Source organism: Diabrotica undecimpunctata, chromosome 9, assembly GCF_040954645.1.
Source record: "Diabrotica undecimpunctata isolate CICGRU chromosome 9, icDiaUnde3, whole genome shotgun sequence".
Taxonomy (NCBI): domain Eukaryota; kingdom Metazoa; phylum Arthropoda; class Insecta; order Coleoptera; family Chrysomelidae; genus Diabrotica; species Diabrotica undecimpunctata.
The window spans coordinates 126,884,916-126,909,447 of record NC_092811.1 but is presented as its reverse complement, the minus strand read 5'-3'; the positions used below and the strand labels follow the sequence as shown (position 1 = coordinate 126,909,447).

Here is a 24,532-nt window from a genome sequence, read left to right as displayed (position 1 = left end):
TATTATGCTTACTGACAACTACTCTATTTGTTGTCATTATGCTTATATAATCATTCCATTCCACTCGTCTACTTTTTGCAGATTCTTTATCGTAAAAACAAACAAACTTTCAAGTGGGATATAAGAGAAAATCATGGATATTCACCTAATAACATTAAGTGTTTGGGCCATATTTAACACCCTTAGAGCACCAGTACCCCTTATGCCAAAATTTTGAAAAAGAAAATCAATAATCATCTATCGATTCGTAAAATGACATAAGGGAGAAATTTTTTTTACAAAAGAAGATTTTTTTTACAAAGAAAATTTAATTTTTACGCAAATTTTCGCAGGAAACCCAGTTTTTACATATTTTACTCCTATCCTTGTTACCATCTTTCAGTACTCTTAAAGATATAAGGGATAAACTCCTAATTGAACTTAAAAATTATTTTTTAATTAAAAACATTACCTCGATATAACAACAAAAATAACAATAAAAATTCTTAAGTTGGATACGCCACTGATGGATTTTATCACCGACTGTCAAAAATTAAATCATTGTGGAATAGATTTTATAATAAAACACAGGATGGTTTTATTACGTTGAATTATGTAAAAACTACAGTCTAAAGCAGTCATAGTATTTAATGCTACAATGATAAAAATAATCTCTCAAAGTGTTTTTACAAAACATGCTCTCAAAATTATCGGTAGGTCTAATCAAAAACGAAGGCTAACAAACCAAACAAAAAGGTATGTACCTATTACTAGTTTTATTGTGTCATACAGTCAATGGACCCCAAATATGAAGAAACCGCAGAGTGCTACCATTTAAAGGTGTGCGTTTGAGAAAGGTGTGCGTTTGAGAAAGGGGTGAACTAGGGTACAGTTGGGCAAATTCTATGCAATTTTTGTACATATACGACTATCGAAATGTCACCTTTTAAAATTAAACTTACTAAAAAATATTCAAAAAACGAAGCATAAAAGACGGGAACACACCCGATTTTTTTGCCCCATAATTTTTTTACAGGGGTATAGGTATAGGCTTTGCTTAAAAAAAACGGCCAACGATGATGTTTTTGTAAAACTGCTGAGTTTTTAAGGTTAGATTTGTATCAAAAGTAATATGAAACAAGACACATATGTGTTATTAAATACCTGTGCTCTAGTTTCTATTTGTCCTAATAAAAATGTCCATTACGTAAACAATTTACGTAATGAGTAATAAGTATTCTTTTCGGATTTTTTATATCAAAAATCATTTTAATTTTTTATATCAATAAATAATTATATCAATATCTCACCACATTGCCAAGGAATATGAGCATTTTGTGATGTTACATTATTATTTTTTAATTTTTTTTTAGAAGAATAAACTATGAATTATGCTAATCTAAAGGTATTCAGTGCTTTACCGCACAAATATCAAACTAAGAATTATTATGCAGCTTACTTATAAAATGCGATTATCTCGAAAACGGTTGAATTTTGAGGTTAGTAACGAGTACACCTTTTCTTTGTAAAAATAATGTATCTTTAATATATTTTAACACAAATAGAGCTAACTTAAAGAGCAAAAAAGTTAAACGCAAATTTATGCCACACACGTGGCATATGTGGCGCCCTCTATCAGTTATATTAAAGTATGTATAAAATTATAATTTATTCTACTCAAAAGCATCCAATTGTAAATTTTAGTCCAAAAAATATTTACAAACGTAAAAGTAATAGCGAAAAATAAAATTTTAAATTTTTACTTTAACACACTGTATCTTTCTTAATATCAACATTTTATTAAAGCAAGTTGGCTTAAATCGTAATATTTTAAAGTGCAAAATCTGCGGTGTCTGTTTATACAATTACTTAAGGACGGCCCTGTATATATACATATATTTATATATGTTTAAGCGAGACTAGCCATTACATTTCCTACAATTTTCAGACATCCAGTTACCGAAGCATCACCCATAGATTTCAAAGAGGAGGAAACTATTCTAAAGAAACTCGTCCCACAAATTCGAGAGGATGTGACAAACGAATCTTTAATTTATCACACTAACATGCCAAAAATTAAAAGACAGTTCCAAAAACTTTTTGACGACGCAGTGGAAAATCTTAAGCTGAAATATCTGGCATCTCCCTTAACAACAATTAATGCGTACAAGCATTTTAAAAGAGATTACACAGAAGAGGAGTTGATGAAGGCCGGAATTTTAGGATGGTGCTTTAAATTGGTAATATTTATATGTTTTTTTATATTCTAAATATTTCTTACCCATTGACGTTCATGAAATTAATATTTTGTTTTTTAGAATTAATATATTTTGCATTAGGTATTTATCAGTTTATATTATTTAATATATTTAGAAGCAACATGGGCATTGAACTGCTAACAAAAGTATGTTAAAGGGCATGGAGTGAGAGCCAAATACCAAAAGATTGGGAAGTGGGAGTTATTCTATCCATTTTTATAAAGGGAGACAGACGTGAATGTAGTAACTACAGAGGAATAACACTACTGAGCATCCCAAGTATCTGAGAGAATACTAGAAAAACGTCTTTTACAAGAAGTTGATTCTAAAATGGAATAATCACAGAGTGGATTTAGAAAAGGCAGAAGTATCCAAGATCACATTTTTACTATCAAGAAACCAATCCAAAACGCACGGAACTCAAGCACTGAGTTATACCAAGCTTTTATAGACTTAGAAAAGGAATTTGATAGTACTCCAAGGAAGGTGACTGACATATGTTTAAAAAAGAAAGGTGTGAAAATCAAACTTAGGCAAGCCATTAGGAGTATATATAGACATACAAGAAACAGAATAAGAACCGATAATATGGAATCCGAAGAGTTCATAGTAAATGAGGGTCTAAGTCAAAGAGGAGTCCTAGGCCCCATACTGTTTAACATTGTCTTTAATGACATAATTAAAGAAACTAGAGCAGAAACATTGAAATTATATGCCGGAAATAGAAATCTACAAGCAGTGTGGATCTCAAAGTTTGCAGACGCAGACGACCTAGTGATATTTGGTATAAATGAAGAAGCACTCAATCGAAATTTACAAGTATAGAACGCTGCACTAATTAAACGAAATTTAAAGATCAATAATGAGAAGACGAAAGTAATGGTATGTGGAAAAAATAGAAAACAAACGAAGATAACACTTAACGGAAATACACTTAAACAAGTCGATACTTACAAATACTTGAGAGTACAAATAGAGAACAGAGGAACTGAAGAAACTGAAATAAGTTCTAGAATAGAAAGTGCTGCTCGGATGTATTACGCAATTAAAAGTACGTTTTTGTCGAAAAAAGAAGTATCCCAAAAAGCAAAAGTGACCATATACAAGACGGTGTTTGTGCCGATTTTACCTTTTGGTACTAAAAGTTGGACGCTTACTGATAAATTAAAATTGAAAATACAGAGCATAGAAATGAAGTTTCTTAGAAGAATAATGGGTATAACCAGGCTAGACAGGATTAGAAATGAGGCAGTCAGAGAACATCTTAAGGTTCAATCAATTGTTAAGAAAATTAAAGAGGCCCAACTGAGATGGTATGGACACATGGTTAAATAAATCAAGAGAGACCAGTCAAAAAAGTATGGGAAGTCAGAAGACAAACCAAGAGACCAAGGGGCAGGCCAATGACGACATGGGATGATAATGTAACCTCAATCCTAGAGACACGAGGAATCACCAAAGAACAAGCAAGAAACCAAGCAAAGAATAAGAAGCAATGGAGAAAAATTGTACATGCAACTAACTAAAGACATTACATTCGACACCTTAGGGTAAATGGGCTTAGGATTATATATATATATATATATATATATATATATATATATATATATATATATATATATATATATATATAGTGACAATCCCAAAACAAGGATACCACAGAATATGCAAGAACTACCGAGCAAATAATTTACTGAATGTGACATATAAAGTAATGACTGGTATAATTAGAGACAGACTAACAATAAAAGGAAGATCCACGATAGACGCTATACATACGTTAAAACAAGTAATAGAGAAAACATACGAGTACGACGGAGAAACACATATACTTTTCCTATACTTTAAACAGGAGTTTGACAAACTAAACAGAAGAAAAATGGTCCAAAACTTAGAAGAGAGTAATATACCAAATAAAATTATAAGAATGATAGAAATGACTATGCGGGATTCGAACGCAGGAACTATAATTAAGAATGCAGTACAAGTAATAGGATATGCGGATGATATAACCATAGTAGCAACAGATAGAAAGGCAATAAAGAAAACCTTCCAAGAAAATGAATACGAAGTCAAATTGAGAGGACTGGAAATAAATGAAAATAAAACAAAATAGGTGAACGTAAGCAAGAAAAAGAAGACGCAAATGACAGAACTGACAATAGATACACACAGTTTCGAAGAAGTTGAAACATTCAAATATTTGGGAGTACTAGTCAACAAAAAAGAAAAGAAAACCAAATTTATGACAATTAGTAAAAAACCAATACTAAACGCTCAACTTACAATCAACCAACAGAATATCGAAAGAGTCGAGCAATATACATATCTAGGCACCAAATTAAATAGCCAATGGGACGACTCAACAGAAATTAAACAGCGAATAATAAAAGCAAAAGCAGCATTCGTTAGAATGAGAACCATTTTCAACAGTCGAGACATATCATTAAAAACAAAGTGCCGTCTATTGAACTGCTACATATTCACAGTTCTGCTCTACGGAATGGAAGCGTGGACACTGACTGTTGCATCTATGAATCGGCTTGAAGCTTTCGAAATGTGGTGTTATAGGCGCATCTTACTTATATCCTGGGTTGACAGAGTTACTAATGTGGAGGTCCTGCGTAGAATGGGGAAATAATATGAAATTCTCATGACCGTCAAAACTAAAAAGTTGGAATATCTAGGACATGTAATGAGAAATCAATAACGTTACGGCCTTTTCCAGCTGATTCTCCAAGGGAAGGTAAATGGTAAGAGAGGACCGGGAAGAAGACGCATTTCTTGGCTACAAAATTTACGAAAGTGGTATAACACGACTATCACTGAACTGTTCCGCGCTGCAATAAACAAAGTAAAGATAGCCGTGATGATCGCCAACATCCGGAATGGATAGGCACTTTAAGAAGAAGAGTCAACAAAGGAAATGAAAGTGTACACATAAAAGAAGAATTTAAGCGGAAAATACAGCGTTTTTTAGAAATAAAAAATGTTTAGAAATAACAAGATAAGCCGATAAGTATATGCTGCATAAACATTTAGATTAAGAGCAAGAAAAGAAGAATAATTGAAAGTTTTTGAGAGAAAGATTATCAGAAAAATACTGGGACCAAAGAGGGAAAACGAAGAGGATGCAAGCCATGGATGAATCACGAAAATGCAAAAATGGATGGATCAAAAGAACATAGTTAAAGCAATAAAAGCACAAAGAATTGGATGGTATGGACACATAATAAGAAGAGAGAAGAACAATCCGTTAACGATTATAACAGAATGGACAGCACCAGGTAAGAGAACCAGAGGTAGGCCTAAACTGAGATGCAGATGCAGTATGGAAATTAAAAATTAGAAAGAACAATCAACTAGAGAGAAGAATGAAGAAAAGTAGTGAAAAAAGCGAAGTCACACCAAAAACTGTAAAAACAAACCCAGAATAGGATGATCCCCCACACAAAAAGGATCCATGTATTAGTAATATTATTTACAACAAAACTTCATATTTGAAAAAAATAGAATTACTTAGATATAGATATGTATCCACACTAATGAGTACACTGGGCACTACAGCGTCTTAATAATTAATGTAACAGAAAACATTCATTGAAATAAAAAGTTTTAAAGTTTTAAAACAGTCTCTCTCAAAATAATATGACACCTTTTACAACTCCAACTGGCTCTTTGATGACACTGAGCACACCTTAATTGTTTAATCAGTTTTTTTGGAAAGTATTCTCCTTCATGTTTCCTAGCGGTCGGCAGAATAAATCCGAAAGGTATACATTTCATATACATTGATTTGGCATTACTCTTTGAAAATCAAGAACACTACCTACTTTGTTCAACTATAGCCAGCTAATAGAATCTCCAACTATTTAAAACATTCATATTTATAAAATTATTAGTAAAAAGCACCCCACCTCCATTTTGCCTCTTATTCCGATCCTGTAATTGTTTAGTCTACACCACCCATGGACTGACAAACATCCACTTTGGTCTTAGCAGCAGTTGACCATCGTTTAACTAGTTCTACAAGTTCCATAGAGTCGTATTTAGGTTATATGTCCATCTTACAAATAATATTAGATTAGATTAAGAGAGGTTGCCTTTCGGCATATTCCATTGCGACCTCTCCAGATCTATTGTGGTCCTCTAGCCCTAGATAACATTCTCTAGCCTAACTCTTTTTATATAGTCTAGTAGCTTCGAGACTGTACCTTCCTTGTAGCTATTTGCCGGTGGATTTTCTTCTCCCAATGCAAAGAACCGCACATTTGTCAGACTGTCACATTGACATAAAATGTGCTCTGCTGTTTCTTCTTCGAGGTGACAGAATCTTCACAGGTCATCATCTGATAATCCTATCAGCTCCAAGTGCCCATTCAGCTTACAGTGCCCTGTTAGGAGACTTACTATGGCTTTTACCGTTTTCCTGTCTTTGCTTATATTAGGTCTGCCGTAAATTTTTCTGCAAATATTTTGTAATGAACTGTTTCGCCTGTCTTTGTTCCGGATGAATTCCTCCACCATTCCAGAGATTTGTGAGCTACCCACTTCCTTCTAGCCGTTATTGTTACTGTGAAGGGTTCCGGTCCAGTGAATGGCATTGTTAAGCCTTGTTTGGCCATTTCATCTGTTTTTTTATTGCTCTTATGACCCTTGTGCCCCGGTACCCAGGCTACCGTAACCTTGCTACGGTCTCCGAGTCTATTAGGGCACACACGCAATCCCATACTAGCTTAGAATTGACCTCTACAAAATTTAGTGCCTTAAGCGCTGCCTGACTATCTGTGAAGATGGCAACTGAACAGAACGTTCTTTCCTGCCTTTCTATTTCTTCCACGCAGTGATAAATTGCAGTTATTTCCGCCTGGAAAACTATCACATCCTTAGATAGACTTACCCGGAAATGTATGCCTTGATTTGTCTCTACTATGCCGGCTCCCACACTCTTAAATGTTTTTGAGCCATCCGTGTACCAGGTAGTAGCAGCTTGTATGGGTACACCTTTATTTCAGTCTTCCCTGCCTGGTATCTTAATTGTGAACTTATTGTTAAAGCTATATCTCGTAACTGTTGCATCGATAGGTTTCCCCATCACAATATCGGCTTTTAGCTCCTCGATTAGCTTTCTGATGTCAGTACCATGCATCTGGTTTATATGTCTCTGACTATGGATTAGTCTGTACTCTAAGTGGTGGTAGATTCACCAGGACTTCCAACGATGCAGTAAGAGTTCTTTTTATGGCTCCTTTTCATTGGCGATGTAATACACAGGCATGCTAGCCTTTGTGTATTACCTAGCACCTTTATTGTTCCCACTTGCTGCGTCTTTGTCCATCACGTCACCGAACCATAGGTTATCATGGGTTTAATAACCCTTGTGTATAACCATAGAGTCATTTTGGGTACAAATAATATACTTTGATTCTTGTTTTATTGATGTTCAAAATAACTTGTCTTGTTTTTTTTAATTTTTTAGCATTTAATAGGAGACATTTTTATTATTCTATTGTCTCCTACAGTTCGAGTAGCTCTAATTCCTATTTTTTTTAATTTCTCCAACAGATCGTAACTTGTAAAAAAGTTATCAAAAAATATTGTGTGGTCTAATCGGCAAGCGATGTGGTCTACCACATCCAGAACTACTTGTGATCCTAATGGTAAGCTACTTTACTTATCAATATTTTTGGCTCCACAATAAGTATATACGGCCTAACACTAACGGTGGGCACTACATAACAACCAATTCTTGTAGCCGAATCTAATAGGTTTACTTTTTATAAATTCCTTATTGGTATGTCTCCCAAAAAATTTAACGATAGATTCATAAACACATACATGTTTATGAAAAATACCCACTGTCTGTGATTCTGATTTAGATGTGTTAGTAGAGGTCGAACTTTTGGCATTTTATCATGTATTGTATAACATTAACATTGTATATAAATGTTGTATGTTGTATATTGTATAACATGTATAACAATAAACTATGAATAGATAACCCTGCTTTTAAGTTATATTACTCATTCTCTTGTCATTTCCGCATTACTGAGGATTGTGATTTCTTCCAATTCCTAACAATTTTACTCCATTGGTCTCAAGTTGGTTTAGAATGAAAACGTTTGTCTTATGAGCTCTCCAAGGTATGCACAGCATTCTTCTCCAGCATCACATCTTAAAATCAATTTTTTGGCGCCCGCATTCACCAGGCTTATCTTGATATTTTGAGAGATAGATCTATCTTTCCATACTTTAGTTAGTCTTTATCCCGTTAATCATCTAGATTTTATCCCGTTATTCTAATATCCGGTAGGAACATTTTTTTTGTCAGTCTAAATTTACCGTTTTTTATAAAAATTTAAATTTTATTTTTTAATTCGTAGAAATGATTTATTTTCTTTCAATAAATGATTCTCTATAGTCTATTGCTTACTTCACTCTAAAATATTCGTAAATTAATTGACGTAATAAAACTAATATTAGGGTTTAAAAAAAAGTATCCTACATTAGGGGAAACCGCTGCCTTACAGTCTTTTGTACTGTCGATTACTTTATCTTTGAGATAGATCCAAGTGCTCTCAGAGTTATATTACATTGCTAAACATTACCTTACATGTCATAGCTCATTCAGAAAGCTTTTAACCTTTTTTATATTTTTGAACTTTCTTTTCGTTCGAATTTTCGAAATTAAGTAAAGCAAGAAATTGTTAAAAAGTTAAGATAAATATGATTACATCATAATTGTTATATAGAAGCGACCAAAATTTAAATCACCCGAATCCTTTATGCATCGTCTTATGATTTCTTTTATGGATTTATATTATTTGTCACTAATAGAATAGTATGTAATAAGTTAAATTATTTTTAGCAAGATATCGCCATGATTATCATTGATGACATACTGGATGAATCAGTAACCCGTTACAATAAACCAGTCTTGTATAGAAAAGTAGGAATAAAACAAGCTATCACAGATTCTATATATTTTGAAACAAGCGCCAACTTTCTACTCTTAAAACATTTTTCTGAACACAAGTATTTTGCTAAAATCCAGAAAGAGCTGATATGTAACCTGGGACCTACTACAATATCACAGAGGAAAGAGCTTACAAAGTATAACCTGGAAGACTTTGAAGTTTATGAAAGTTTGGTAAAGTCATTTCCGTTTTTAATACATGGTGTCTCGTCTGCGATGTACCTGGCTAATATTCAGGATCCAGAGCTTCACTCCATAGTGAAAAAGTTTTGTATGGATATTTGTATATTTGGAAAAAGATATGTAAGTATTGATTACTGTAAAAATTCATAAGTTTAATTTATCTTTAGTTGATTTGATTTCCATTTTTTATAAAAATATATCTAAGAAATGTCAAAAAACGCGTTTGTCTGTTAGTGTACATTGAAGAAGCAGCAACAGAGGCCCTAAGAAAACACAAAGTAATACTGAACAAAAGAAACAACAACAATACACCATGGTTCAGAAAAAAATAAAAGAGACATGTAAAGAGAAACGAGAGGCCTACACGAAGTACAAAACATCAAATACTCCAGAATCCCGAGACACCTATAGAAGAATACGAAATGAAACAAAGCAGTTGGTAAGAAGAACGAAAAATGAACACTTGGAACAGTTTACAAAAATGATGGAAAGCGACTTCTACGGTACACAAAAACAAATATGAAGATTTATACGAAACCAACCAAAAGAAATGGCAAAATTGAAGGAACACAATAACATACCAGCAAACGAATAGGAAAAATACCTGACGAAACTGTTTATAAGAAAGAAAAATAATAATCAACACAATAACGTACCTCAATTAAGACACGAAATAGAAATCAGTTTTCAAAAAGTAGAGATAGCCATAAATTCACTTAAAAATAGAAAGTTACCAGGACCAGACGGAATAATCAACGAGCTTCTGAAACAATGAGGAGAAAGTATAACCCTAGAGATGACAAAACTTATACAAAAACTAATAGTGCATTGCAAGATACCATATGCATATAGAAACAGCATAATGATACCAATGTTCAAAAAAAGAAGATAAAAAAGACCCCAACAGTTATAGAGGTATAAATCTACTGAACACCGCACTTAAGCTTACCACAAAAGTTCCAACCAACAAAATCAATAAACTAACAACTTTATCAGATGAACAGCAAGGATTCAGATCCGGAAGATCCTGCATAGATGCCGTATTTGTACTAACACGAATCACAGAAGAAGCCATCGAGTACAATAAACTAGCATATCTATGTTTTATAGACCTGAAAAAGGCTTTCGATCGCATCCAAGTCGAAGACGTTTTACACCTACTGTATAAAAGAAACATACCAATCAATATTATACAAACTGTCAAAAACATCCGCTTCCATAATCGAATACAGGCAAAGATAAATGGAAAACTAACACGGTGTATATCAGTACAAAGCGGAGTCAGACAGGGTGACTCGTGAAGCTCACTACTCTTTTATATATTGTTATGGATTAGTTTATCGATCAGAAATAGAATAAAGAATTTTTTTATTATTTTAATATACCGCGGGCATATAAGTTAAAATACAACCCTGTACTTATTTGTAATATTAAGAATAATAGAAGACATTGTTCCGTGACGGAACAGTTTTTCCTTGAAAGACTGAGTGAATAGTGAAAGGACAATGGAACCCGTATAATTTATAGATTTAAGAATAAACTTGTAATTGTATTTTGCGGTGGGCATTTTTCGAAAGTAAATAAGAATTAGATTTAGATAAGAGATAAGAATTTGGAAACTTATTTCTGTTGAAAAAGGCAAAATTGTTAATGGTTTCTGAAAAGTAATTTGAGTGAAAGTAGTTTATTTGTTTTAAACATTATGTTGGAAATTTTCTAAATCTAAAATAAGTGGGAAAGATGAATGCTTATGATTGGTTAAAAAAGGAATGATGGGGAATGAGAGAGTTGAGAAGTTTGTCTGGGGAGATTGAAAAGGATTATTATGTTACCGGCAGACCAGAAGAGAAGACGTGTTTTTCGTGTAGTCAATCTGAGTACCAGTGTTTTCGTTTGTTAGTGAAAAAGGTGGAAGCTGAGAGCAGATCAAAATCGAGAAGATTAATACCTCTTTTCAGTCTGCATAGTCCACGAGATATAATTGAGAAAGAAAGGAGAATTTGTGAATAAAGAGTACCGGTCAAAAGAGGCTTGGGCTTGTGTTTTCGGAGGAGTAGTTTGCTGGTATGCAGTTTGGATCGATGCTGAGAACGGGAAAGATTTGATGGTAGCCAGACATAATCAATCAAGGAAGGAACTGTGGTTTGATCGAGAGGAGACATCATTGGTGTAAAAAATAAAGGTCAGTCAAATAATTTGAATGAAAGAAAACTTTAAGATATTCTAAAGATAAAATCAAATATAAGCATACGAACTAAGATTCCAAGTTTCAAAGAGATATTTTTTGTGAATAAATTATATTTTATATGGTAAATTTTTAGTAGATATTATTATAAAACAGATCAATAGATAGTTTGTAATTAAAATTAAATTTAGAGTATAGGAGTTTGTTGGGAAAGATAATTGCCCACAAAAGTTATTTATTAATATTCATCGTATTGCTTATTGAAAATAAATAATAATTTGTGTGCATATTTATGTTGTTTTAATGTTAGTTCCGTTTCCTGTTCTATCCCGATTATGAGCAACTAGGAAATACTGAACCCACTAGAAGAGATATATAAAGTAAACTGATTAAAGTAAAATTAAAAAGGCACCCTGAGAAATTTTTAATAGTAATTGATTTGTATGACTCTGCATAAATTAGTGAATTAATTAATTAAATAATTGGATTAATTAAATTAGTGTTAATTAAAAATAAAACATCATAAAGCAGATCACAACAATATTAATGGACGAAATAATACAAGTAGTAGATACAAGTAGTACAGAATGGGGAACAAAGAAATCCAAATATTATGTTATGCAGACGACGCTACATTAATCGCCGAGACAGAATACGAGCTCCAAAGATTAACACATATCTTCAATACAACAGCCAAGAAATACAATATGATAATATCAGCAGAAAAAACCAAATGTATGACAACATCTAAATACTCACTACGATGTAAAATCGAAATTGATGGGAAAATAATAAAGCAGGAAGTAAGGTTTAGATATCTGGGAATAGATATAACTAGTTACGGAGTTGGTGAAGAAAAAGTACGACAACAAAGCTTAAAAGCAATTAAAGCGGCGGGATCTCATAATGACACAATCTCAAAGAAAAAACACCTAAGACAAGACATAAGAACAAGAATTTATAAATCAGCAATTAGATCTATATTAACAAACACGGCGGAGACAAGACCTGACACAGATGAAACAGGACGACTACTAGAAACAACAGAGATGAAAATACTCCGACGAATATCAAGGAAAAGTCTGTTGGATAGGGAGAGAAGCAAAAACACAAGAAGAGCAAGCAGTATAGAACACATAAATGGATGGGTGACAAAACGAAAACAGGAATGGAACGACATATTAGTAGAATGGCAGAGGATAGGATAGTACAAATAGCACGAGATAAGTCATCAAATGGACGAAGAAGTATTGGCAGACCAAGAAAAAAATGATGCGATAATTTAAAAAAATTTAGAAGGCTAATATTGAACAAGAAACAGGCTTTAAAGCCTACAAACAAGAAGAAAGAAGAAGAAGAAGAAGTGGCTATAAAGTTGAAAAGAATAAATCGTTTCAAACTACAGCAACATTCTATAAACTAGCTAGAGATCAAAATGGAGACAATTTTGAAGATAAATTGCTAAATGAATACATTATTGATATTTCTGAAGCTAACCTTTAATAATTTAGTGTTTAGAGAAATAGAATAGATCTCAGAAGAATCATTAATATACATGTATCATTTTTTTATTCCTTAATAAATTTTTCTTTACATAATTTAATTTATTCCTACCAACACAAATCGCAGAATCAAAAGAGATATTAAAACATTGGTGTGATTTCTTTGACAAATAATTTAATATTGGTATATTCCGAAATAAATTTTGAGTTTATCTTACAGATAAGTAACCACAACACAATTTAACGTTAAAAGGTACATTTTATTTAAAAATAAATGTCTACCCTCCAGACAACTATCTGTCAGATAAGACAATATTTATCTGGAGGTGAAAAGACCGACCCTTTCATGCCAGAAGTTTATTATTTTAAAATTTAAATTTTTATTTTTTTTTTTGAAAGTTTGTTGATCCTTAAATTTTGACTGCGAATTTGGAGATCGGTAAAAAATATAATACAAAACTCGAGCTTTCCCAACAAACAAATTGCCAAACTAGAATTACGCTGGTTTTTGTACGTAGATCGATTTGATAAGACGACTTTACGCAAAAGTTCAAAGATTCTCCAAAAGTGACTTATTTGTTATGAAAGTTGTACAGCAAACTAAAATACGAGGGTGGATTGATATAAAACTAGCCTTTTATAGAAAAAACAAGTTTTTTGGAATTAAATCGATTTATTTCTTAACATAGTCCACTTTTAGCTCGATACACTTAGTAAGACGATATTCCAATGTTTTTATCCCCATTCGAATAGTACTTTTGTCCGAGCTCTTCAAAATAGGCCGAAGTTTCAGCGACAACTTCATCATTGATGGAGAATACACCAGAGCATAGCCCAATTCGTGTATCTTTGCCATGGCGACGGTAGATCGGTGAGCCGGTGCATTGTCTTAATGAAAGAACACTTTTTTGCGTTCCAAACCGGGGCGTTTTTGACGCAATTCGGCATCGAATCGACTCAATAATGCTGTGTAATACCCACCATTGATTGTTTTTTCTTTTTCCAAGTAGTCGATGTGGATAATGCTCTTCGCATCCCAGAAAACAGTCGCCATCGCTTTAGCGGCCGAATATGCACTATTTTCCTTCTTCGGCAGCCCTTCGCCGCGTTTGCGCCACTGTTTCGATTGTTCTTTGGTTTCCGGTGTGTAATAATGCACCCAGGTTTTATCAACGGTGATAAATCGGCGAAAAAAATCCTTCGAATCGCGCCGTATCATCGCCAAAAGCGTCTCCGAAGTGGTCACACGTTTTTGCATTTGATCGATTGTCAGCAAACGCGGCATTCATCGCGCGGATAGCTTTTTCATATCCAAATAATGGTGAATGTTTAGGATATCTATTAACTCGCGGAGCTTAATTCGACGATCTGCCATAATCATGTCATGGACTTTGTTGATTATTTCCGGCGTGGTGACTTCATTTGGCCTCCCGGGACGCCCATCATCAAAAAAATAAGTACGACCACGAACAAATTCAGCTTTCCACAATTTTACTGTTGCTAAAGAAGGCGTAACCTCACCATAAACTTCCAGGTAGGTTTTGACTTGCACATTCGTTTTACCCTTTTTGTTGAGGAACTTAATCACCGAACGATACTCGACTTTTTCCATTTCTCCGAAAACACAAAATTTGCTTGCTTTTGACGGCTGTAAAAATCAAACTAATTGTTTTTAAAACTTAAAATTTTGACAGACGTCATGTCATGAATGGCAAATATCAACACTGAAACCAATTTGGTATCAAGTAGCACCATCTATCAAAGGCTAGTTTAATATCAATCTATCCTCGTATTATTTTGTTTACGTCCTAGCCTTAAATAGGAGAAACTCAGAACAAATTGAGTAGAATGACTGTAGATGGCAATTAATTAAATCCTCCGTCACACGATGACCGGCAAAATCACTAGTTTATTATAATTCCGTTTCTATGGTTGTTAGGAGACACACATAATTAAACACGTCTTTCTTTTAGTGTTAATTTAATTTTATTTAAATAAAAAAGTTAGTTTTTTAGGTTAGAATTTTTATATTAATCTTTTTTATTATAGGATGATTTTACTGCACTTGTAGAACCAACTACTCCTCTTGAAAAAGACAACACAGATATAGCTGCTTCCAGAATCACATGGATGGCTGTCCAAGTGTCTAAGCTAGCAACTCCTCAACAAAAAAAGACTTTTATGGAACACTACGGTAGCTCAGATCCTAAATCAATTTCGATCATTTTTGATATATACCAAGAACTTAATTTAGTTGAATATTTCGATATATATAGGGAGAAATTTTACGACGACATGCACACTCGAATCCATAACTTACCTCACCAGTTACCAAAACAGTTTTTCTACGATATATTGGATTATGCTGTAATAAATTGTTTCTATGCTTAACTAATTTAACAGAAAAAAGCTGTGAAAGAATAAATTTTATGCTCAATTTTTGAAGTGAGTCTGGGTAAACCTGAGTTACTTCTTATCGCCTGGTATGCCTTTTGCACGTGCTCGAATCAATTTTAACCGTCACGAGACGCTTGCAGTACAATATACATAGCATACCTATTATCGCCATCTATTATCAAAGCCGTTAGTTGTTAATAAATTAATTTCAGACTATACTCGATTATTTATATGTATATGTTACGAGCAATGTCCGAAATTGGACAATCCTAGCATTGTACAGAAAATCTTGTCCACTTCTAGCACTGTACCCCTTTACTGTACAATCTCCGAAATATATATAATCGGCGGACATTGTATAAAAGGATTGCTGTACAATGTTCGAATTTCAATAAGTAGCCATACGTCAAAGTTTGAGATAATATATCAGATATCGATTCATATCGATTTTTACGATTATTCCTCATTTGTTATTAACGACAAACAAACATCAATCCATAATTATTCACCGTTTTTGACTTTTGGATTCGTACAATTAAATTATTTTAAATTATCATACATATCTCTTGAAAATCTAAGATCTACAAACATCTTCCCATTTTTCAATTTTTGATTTTGTGTGTCGCTTGTCAATAATAATCGATTCGAACCGATGAGCGTTTCGACAATTATTTTGATTATTTCGGACATTGTACAGTTTGGGGGTACAATGCTAGAAGTGGACAATAATTTGTGTACAATGTTAGGATTGTCCAATTTCGGGCTTTGCTCGTAACATATATATATATATATATATATATATATATATATATATATATATATTGTTATGCTATTTAAATTGTATTATATTGCTTACTTAGGAAAAATCCTGTCTATATTTATTAAATGATCTAATCTCCAATTAATCACAATAAATCAGCATTAATTAATTACAACCTCAGGCTATTTAAATTGTACTATTTACCTTTGATCGTGGATTCAAAATATTTTCCAATTGGCTTCCTAATCGGGATAGGTAATATGACCTGAATAAAATACATAGAATTTCAACTGAACTATATGTGAGATGTCGTTTATTTTAATGAAATTTTATATAACAATCAATCCTGTAATATTTGCAATATACTAACTTTAAATATATGAGAAGTTGTTTTCTATCATGGACCCAAATGTTATTTTACATTGATTTTTAATATGTGTTATAACTAAGCTCTTTTTATAATTCTTTTTTTTTTAAGTGATCGCAAAATTAACTGTCTCTATTATTTATTCAATTTATTTAATTAATAAATGAAAATCACACTCCGGCTCTAATGAAAATTGACTGACCTTTCCTTCTCTGCCGTTGCAATTCTATGGCCACGCCACAACAAAAAAATCCTTTCTCTGCTTCTGCTCCTATTGTGGTCCAGATGACGTACACCTTTCTCCTATCTGTCACTGTATCTGCAACCCAACAACTCGTGTTAGTCTATACAGCCTCCTTTTGAGCCAATCTCCGCGCCTGTTTACAAACTCCAAATGTTTCCGGCTTCGTCTGCTATTAATATTCTTATACCCTTTGGTTTTCTATCTCTCTGTACCCCGTTCCTCACACTGGTCAGCTTTTACACAGCAAATAAACACACCCGGTAAATTACGTCTTCGGAACTTCAAACAAACACAAATCACAAAGCTCCTTCCTTCTTGGACGACTAAAACTGACTAACCAACTTTTTTTTTCTCTCTCCTATCTCATAGCCAAAAACCGCCACCTCCTTGCATTCAAAACTTGACCAATAAAAATCATCCACCTCTGTGACGTATATCGTTACCAAACAACTCTCTCTCTATAAAACGTCATTCGGGTAATTCCAGAAAAACAACCTTCTTTAATTATTCTAACTAAATCTATCTGCTTTACAAATATTTCTTACTAATAGCTACAAACGATACCTGTTTCTCAATTCAATGTCTTTTGTTAATAAACTTTTACCGATATAATCTTTCGGGGAGAAAAACCACCGCAAATCCCGGTCTATTGTTTACACTTTCTATATACACTTTTATTCCGGGTAAATCCATTCCACAATAACCGACTTATTTAAATTTCTTATCGATAATATTTGAAAGTCTTGTCTCTGAGGCCTAATGAACAATTCTTCGAACAACTTAAAATACATATTTTGTCTTATACAGGATGTTTGAAAATTTATATGCCCGTGTCTTTATGAAATATCAATAATTTTAATTTTTTTTAAGTAATAAAATTTGTATATCGGTTTTTTATTGCTTATGGACATTCAAAAGTACAACAATATATATATATATATATATATATATATATATATATATATATATATATATATATATATATATATATATATATATATATATATATATATATATTTTCTCCCAGCGTATGAAGTGAGCCACATATCAAAAGAAACTGCGGTTGAAGTGAGGTCCTGTACAAAGTGAGGTATATATATATATATATATATATATATATATATATATATATATATATATATATATATTCAGGGATTCTACAGTATTCACTGCCTTTCCCCGCTCAACCGTTTCCATCTCGTTTAGGCCTCTCTTGCTTATGGCGTCGTCTACTTCGTTTCTCCAGGATCTTCGGGGTCCTCCTTCCTATTGTGCTCCATTCGGTTATTCTCTTATCCATCTGCTGTCGCTAGTTCTTCTTACATGTTCATATCACTTTAGTCTTTTTTGTTCTATATATGTTAATATATATGTTTCTATTGATGTTCTATATTGATTCTACTTCTTCTATCCATTCTTGATATTCTACAGCATTTTCGCAGGCATTTCATCTGTGTTGCTACTATATTACTGCTCTTTTTCTTATTTATAATCCAATTTTCAGTCCCATATATGTCATAATATTTCGACTAATGTTCTATAAATCTGTTTTTTTTTGTCTTCATATTTAGATGTCTATCCGACCATACTGAGTTAAGTTGCCGGATTGCTGTTCTTGTTTGTCCTAATCATTGCTTAATTTCTTCCTCTCTTGTTGCCTTTTTTGTGATTACAAACCCCAAGTATTTGAATTTATCTTCTTCTTCTTCTTCAAGTGCCCTGTCCGTTGCGAACGTTGGCTATTAACATGGCAATTCTGATCTTATTTGCGGCGCTTCTGAATAGTTCGACAGATTCTTCTCCTTCTCCACTTCCTCAGATTTTGGAGCCACGAGTGCCTTCTCCTGTCTGGCCCTCGCTTACTGTCGATTTTTCCCTGGACAATCAATTGTAGTAGACGGTACTTATCGTGTCTCAATATGTGGCCTAGATATTCAAGCTTTCTTTGTTTAATGGTATTCACGATTTCTTTCTCCTTTCCGATTCTTTGCATTACCTCTGTGTTGGTGATATGTTCGGTCCAGGATATACGAAGAATGCGTCGGTACACCCACATTTCGAATGCTTCTAGTTTCCTCGTGAGCGTCTCCGTCAGCGTCCAGGCCTCCACACCATACAGTAAGATCGGAAAAATGTAACATTTAACTAGACGTAGTTTTAGGGGAAGAGACAAATCCCTGCTTATGAGGAGCTTTTTCATATTGCTAAATGCTGCTCTAGCTCGTTTTATTCTCGCCTTAATTTCTGTGGCCTGTTCCCATTTTGCATTTACGTTGGTGCCAAGGTACACATAAGATTCTACATGGTCAATTAGTATGATACTTATCCGTAACTGTCGAGCAGGATGTTGCTTCCTGCTTATCAGCATCCACTTTGTCTTCTTGAAGTTGAGGCTCAGGCCGTATTCCTCACTAACTGAATAAACTCTTTCCATTACCTGCTGTAATTCGTCTATGGTACTGGCAAGGATCACCGTGTCGTCGGCATATCTTATATTGTTCGTTAACTCGCCGTTTATTTTTATGCCCTCATTTGCATTTTCCATACATTTATTAAATATTTCTTCGGAATAAATATTAAATAGGAGTGGGGATAATATACAACCCTGACGGACACCTCTTTTGATCTGCAAACTTTTAGTGAGTTCGTTGCCAATTTTTGCTCTTGCTGTTTGACCTTAGTATAGGTTTGCCACAATTCGAATGTCCTTGTCGTCAATACCTGTCTTTCGCAGAATATCTATCAATTGTTCATGATTGACATTGTCAAATGCTTTTCTAAAATCCACAATGAATTGAATTTATCGTTTCCTTTAATTGTTACGTTGTCATCAATCTGTGGATCTTCTATGTCTTCTTCACTTGTGGATAGGTACTCTATTTTCGCGAGGTTAATATCTAGACCAGCCTTGGTATCTTCTTTTTGTAGTTTCTTTATCATGTAACTGAGATCTTCTTGGTCTTGTGCAATCACTACTTGATCATCTGCAAAGCTTAACGTATATAGGTAGGGTTTCGTTTCGTACCGCTACTCCCATGCCTTCGCATTTTCTTCTCCATGTAGTCAAAGAACTTTCTCTAAGTATATTTTTAATAAGGTTGGAAGTGTGGAACAACCCTGCAGGAGCCCTTTTGGAGTGGTGAAGTCTACTATGATTCTTGTTCCCATTTTAACGGACACTTTATTTTCTTTTACATAGCTTTTGTAGCTCCTATAAGTTACGTCTGTATTTCTAATTTATACATTGCCCCCCATAGTTCTGACCTCGGTACAGAGGTTGGTACAGACAACAGTTGTTCCAGTGTATATATGTGGAGTATATTCCCATATAATCTTCCTATTAATGATATTACGCTTATTCCTCTGTAGTTTTCGCATCGTTTTCTATCTAATTTTATAAATATAGATGTCGTATATGCCTCCGTCCATTCGTTTGGGTTAGTTTTCATCTAGTGAAATGAATAGTTTCACGGGGAAGCAGAAAACTGGTCATTCTAAGAATTTGGGAGATAGAAGAAATAGAAGTATGGTGTTTGAGTTTTCGAAATTTGGGAATGACTTTTTGGTCTCGGCAGGCTTTAAGAAATGTTAAATCACAAAGAAGACGATTCTAACGCAGCAGCAGATTGCTACATGATTTATTGCGTTGGTAAAATTCCTCCCCGTAAGGGCGAATAAAGTGTTTTCAAAATGAAACCCAGAGCTAAGATTTATACTATGTATTACAAGAATTATTATTAAACTAAACAGTCTTTCGGGTTGAACCTCGTCGATTATTATCATTGCGCCGAGCTTTCGACATACTTTTTCATGTCGACGCCGATTATCTTAGTGAGGCATTGAAAAGTTGTTAACTATTAGTTGTGTATTAATTGTATAAGTGCAATTGATTTTTGTGACATCTCCTGTACCTACTGATTTTGCACTTTGTTAAAACAATTTATTAATATTTCGTTAATTTTCTAACATTATTAATAATTTTTTTAAGCCCTTCTCTCTATTCAGATTGCCGAATATGGGCCTCTCCTAATTCTCGCCATTCATCTCTGTTGTTTGTAAGACGTTTCCACATTTTTCCTGCAGTTCTTTTAATATCGTCGCTCCAGTGCATTTACGGTCTTCCTCGTGGTCTTTTGGCTTCATATGGCCGCCAATTCCCGATTAAGACGTTCGTTTTGTCCAGCCCATTTCCGTTTCAGTTTAACTGCTTGTTCGACAGCATCTTTTACTTTTGTTCTATTACGAATGTCTTCATTGGTTTTATGGTCTTTGAGTGAGATACCCAGCATCTGTCGTTCCATAGTTCTCTGAGTTTTTCTGATCTTTTCCATGTTTGTACGTATGAGAGTCTTTCGAATGCTGTCCATCCCATTTTTACACGTCTGCTTATTTTGGTATTCTCATTTTCTTTGCTTACCTTGACATTTTGACCCAGATATGTATTTTCATCTACGTGTTCTATCTCTGTCCCTTGGATGTTTATCATAGGTTTGTCATCTTTGTTTAACATTAGTTTGGTTTTGCTGAAATTCATTTTCAGTCCTTTTTTAGGGATTTTGTGTAGCTTCTCAATCATCATATTCAGTGCATTCCACGTACCACATCATCTGCGTATCTAAGATGGTTCAAGTATCTTCCGGTAATAGGGATTCCCTTATTTTACCAGTCTATTGACTTAAAATATCTTCAAGGCAGCTGTAAATAATTTTGGAGATATTGTGTCTTCTTGTCTTACGCCTCGGTTGATTTTTACTGGTATTGTTTCGATTCCATTACCCAACGTCACTATCATTTCAGCTTGTTCGTAAATATTATGTATTAATATTCTGTACCTGGAGTCAATCCGGTTATTAACTAATGCTTCTTCTATTGCCCCCAGTTCTACGCTATCAAAAGCTTTTTCATAATCTATAAAAGCCAGACATAATGGGATATTGTATTCGTTAGTCTTTTCTATCAGGATTTTCAAAGTACATAGATGGTCATAGGTGCTGTACCCTTTTCTAAATTCGGCTTGTTCTACTGGTTGATGTCCGTCAAATTTAATGGTTAACCTGTTTGTAATAATCTTTGTAAAGATTTTGTGGAAGAAGTGAAAGTGGTTGATAATTTTTCAGGTCTCCGGTGTCGCCCTTTTTGTGTATTAGTATTGTTTTGGCAGTATTCCGTTATTCGGGTATGTTGCCTTCGAATAGACATTTATTAAACAATATTTTTAGATATGTGATGGCTTCTTCTCCACCTTCCTTCGGCATTTCTGTTAGGATTCCATCGCTTCCAGGAGCTTTATTCCTTTTTATTTCTTTTACTGCTTCTATATAAAAAATAATCCAGGAAGTGAGTATCAAGTGTTTAATAGTGTTATAAAGTAGTGTATAATAGTGTTAGTAAAAACTAATTACATGATAATAGGTCCATCATTTTCAAAATACCAGTTGTCATTACATTAGTGTTTTATATATTATATTTAATTTTTTAATCACAGAGAAAAGTGTATTTGGTCATTAAAATAAAATGTCCGTTTGACTATCTTCACTATTTAAAAATACGAATGAAATGCAATTGGTCCTTTTTGGGTTAATTATAATTATGAGATGATTGGGTATACTACACATAAATAAACAACTTGCATAATAATTGCTTATCTCATTTGTATAAATTTTTGTTAAATGAAGGATAAAATGTATTTACATAAAAAAATTAAATAGGTGTTCAAGTTCTCGAATTTAAAATAAATGTATCACACATCTAATATCTTTATCTACTGGTCACAGTGCATAAATGTAAAAGCTAAATTAAGATTTCAAAAATTATTTCTTGTTTTTACATAGATCATAAATGCTAGAATAAATAAGAAAAATAAGAGTAAAATATATATTTAACGTCTTATATATAAAGTGTGTCCCAAAAGTAACACAAAAATTCATAATTTTATTCCTGATTGAGTTAAAAAAAAAAAAAATAAATAAAAACAGGTCGATTTTTATACAAACAAAGATTCTGTACTGGCATTTTATTTTACATTTTTCTCTATAGTGAAATGCTGAGGCGAGCGTCACGGAACTAGCGCCACAAGATGGCATCGTCACGAGCAGCGTCATAGAATAGCATTCAACCAACTAGCACCTCTAAACGATTAACAGAATTCGCAGAAAACTTTTCATTGTAGTAAAAGGCACGGTAAATTGCACTGGTGTACTCCACAATGTTTAACTCTTTGCTAAATTTTAGGTATAAAATAAATATATGTCATTAACCCGTTGTTCATAGTTTTGCATATTTTGTTACATTTTTTTAATAAATAGTATCCTTGCATAATGTTGTTTAATGTAAATTTCTTTCACCTACTTGTTTCATAATTTGCTAAGGATAATTTATAGTCCTTTTAGAAAGTATCCGGAATTTTATATTTTTCCTAACTTTAATAGATTTCCTTTTTGTAACATTTTAAGACAAAAGTAATGCATCAAGTATGTTGTAGTATTGTTGTTTGTAAACAGACTTAAGATTTGTGAAATAATGTCGCAAGTAGAGAAAAGAAAAGTCGTGGAATATTTGTATAGAAAGGGTGTCCGAAAAAATGAAATAGATATGAGACATAGACCAATTTCGCGTAGACCGCGTAAGATTCGCGGAAACAATTTAAATGCTTTAGTGGCTTTAGGACGACAAAATCCGCGCCTAGAGTTTTCGAAAATTAGCGAACAGATTTGGAAATCAACGAAGAATAAAAGTGTGCCTAGAAACTGTCTGTATGCCACTGAAAAAGCAAGGCTACATATCAAGGAATCCAAAAAAATCCCTAAAATGACACCTCTGCACAGGCAACAAAGAATAGATTTTGTCAATGTTTTCGAGAAGATAATTGTAATAATGTCTTTATATCTGATAATTGTTGTTTCCAGTTTGGTACAAATCATCTAAAAGTTCTATCAAGAGAAAATGTTACTGTTTAAATTTCCAAATTTCCCACTAAAATAATGGTTTGGGGAGCAATATCTCAGCGTGGTGCTACACCTCTCTGTATAGTTAATGCTACTGTTGATAGTGCGAAATATTATGATATCTTAAATGGTTTTCTTCTTGAAACGGATAATGTTTTATATCCAGAGGGGTGACGTTTTCAACAAGATAATGCAAGATGCAATACTTCTGCTTATACTCAAGCTTGCATGCAAGAACACGAATTTTCAACAATTGCGTAGCCAGCAGCATCTCCAGATTTTAGCCCCATTGAAAACATATGGGGACTGATGAAGATTAAAGTGGAACGAGCAGCGCCACGAGATAAAGAAGGTTTGATTCGGTTGGTTTTACAGGCCTCCACTATTACCGAAAATTATAGGCTAGACCTAGTTTCGGGTGTACCTGGACGTTTAGTTAAGTGTTTAGAGTGTTTAGTTAGAGTTAGTTAAGTGTTTAAATGGAGGTTGTATAAGTAAATCAGATGAATTATTTATTGAAATTTTTTATTTCAAGTGATAGAAATAAATACCGTAAAATTATAATTCTGCTTTCTTTTTTCCGGATACTTTCTAGACGGACTATATATTCAAAATAGATATACATATATATATATATATATATATATATATATATATATATATATATATATTCGGTTTTTTATAACGTCTTACGACGTTGTCCGACTCCCAAACGCCATTGTATTCTGTCTTGAGTT

The 24,532-nt window shown here is 33.4% G+C and overlaps 2 protein-coding genes across 2 annotated transcripts in view; one reads left to right on the top strand and one right to left on the bottom strand.

Moving 5' to 3' along the window:
• The window catches only part of LOC140451432 (somatostatin receptor type 2-like), a 1,059,667-nt gene that overhangs the window by 867,324 nt on the left and 167,811 nt on the right, over positions 1-24,532 (bottom strand). The gene's annotated exons all lie outside the window — the stretch shown is intronic.
• On the top strand, positions 544-15,696 carry LOC140451429 (farnesyl pyrophosphate synthase-like). The gene is made up of 4 exons (XM_072545223.1): positions 544-735; positions 1,928-2,219; positions 9,106-9,516; positions 15,133-15,696. Exons 1-4 carry the CDS (start codon positions 638-640, stop codon positions 15,472-15,474), a joined length of 1,143 nt encoding a protein of 380 aa, XP_072401324.1. The 5' UTR covers positions 544-637; the 3' UTR covers positions 15,475-15,696.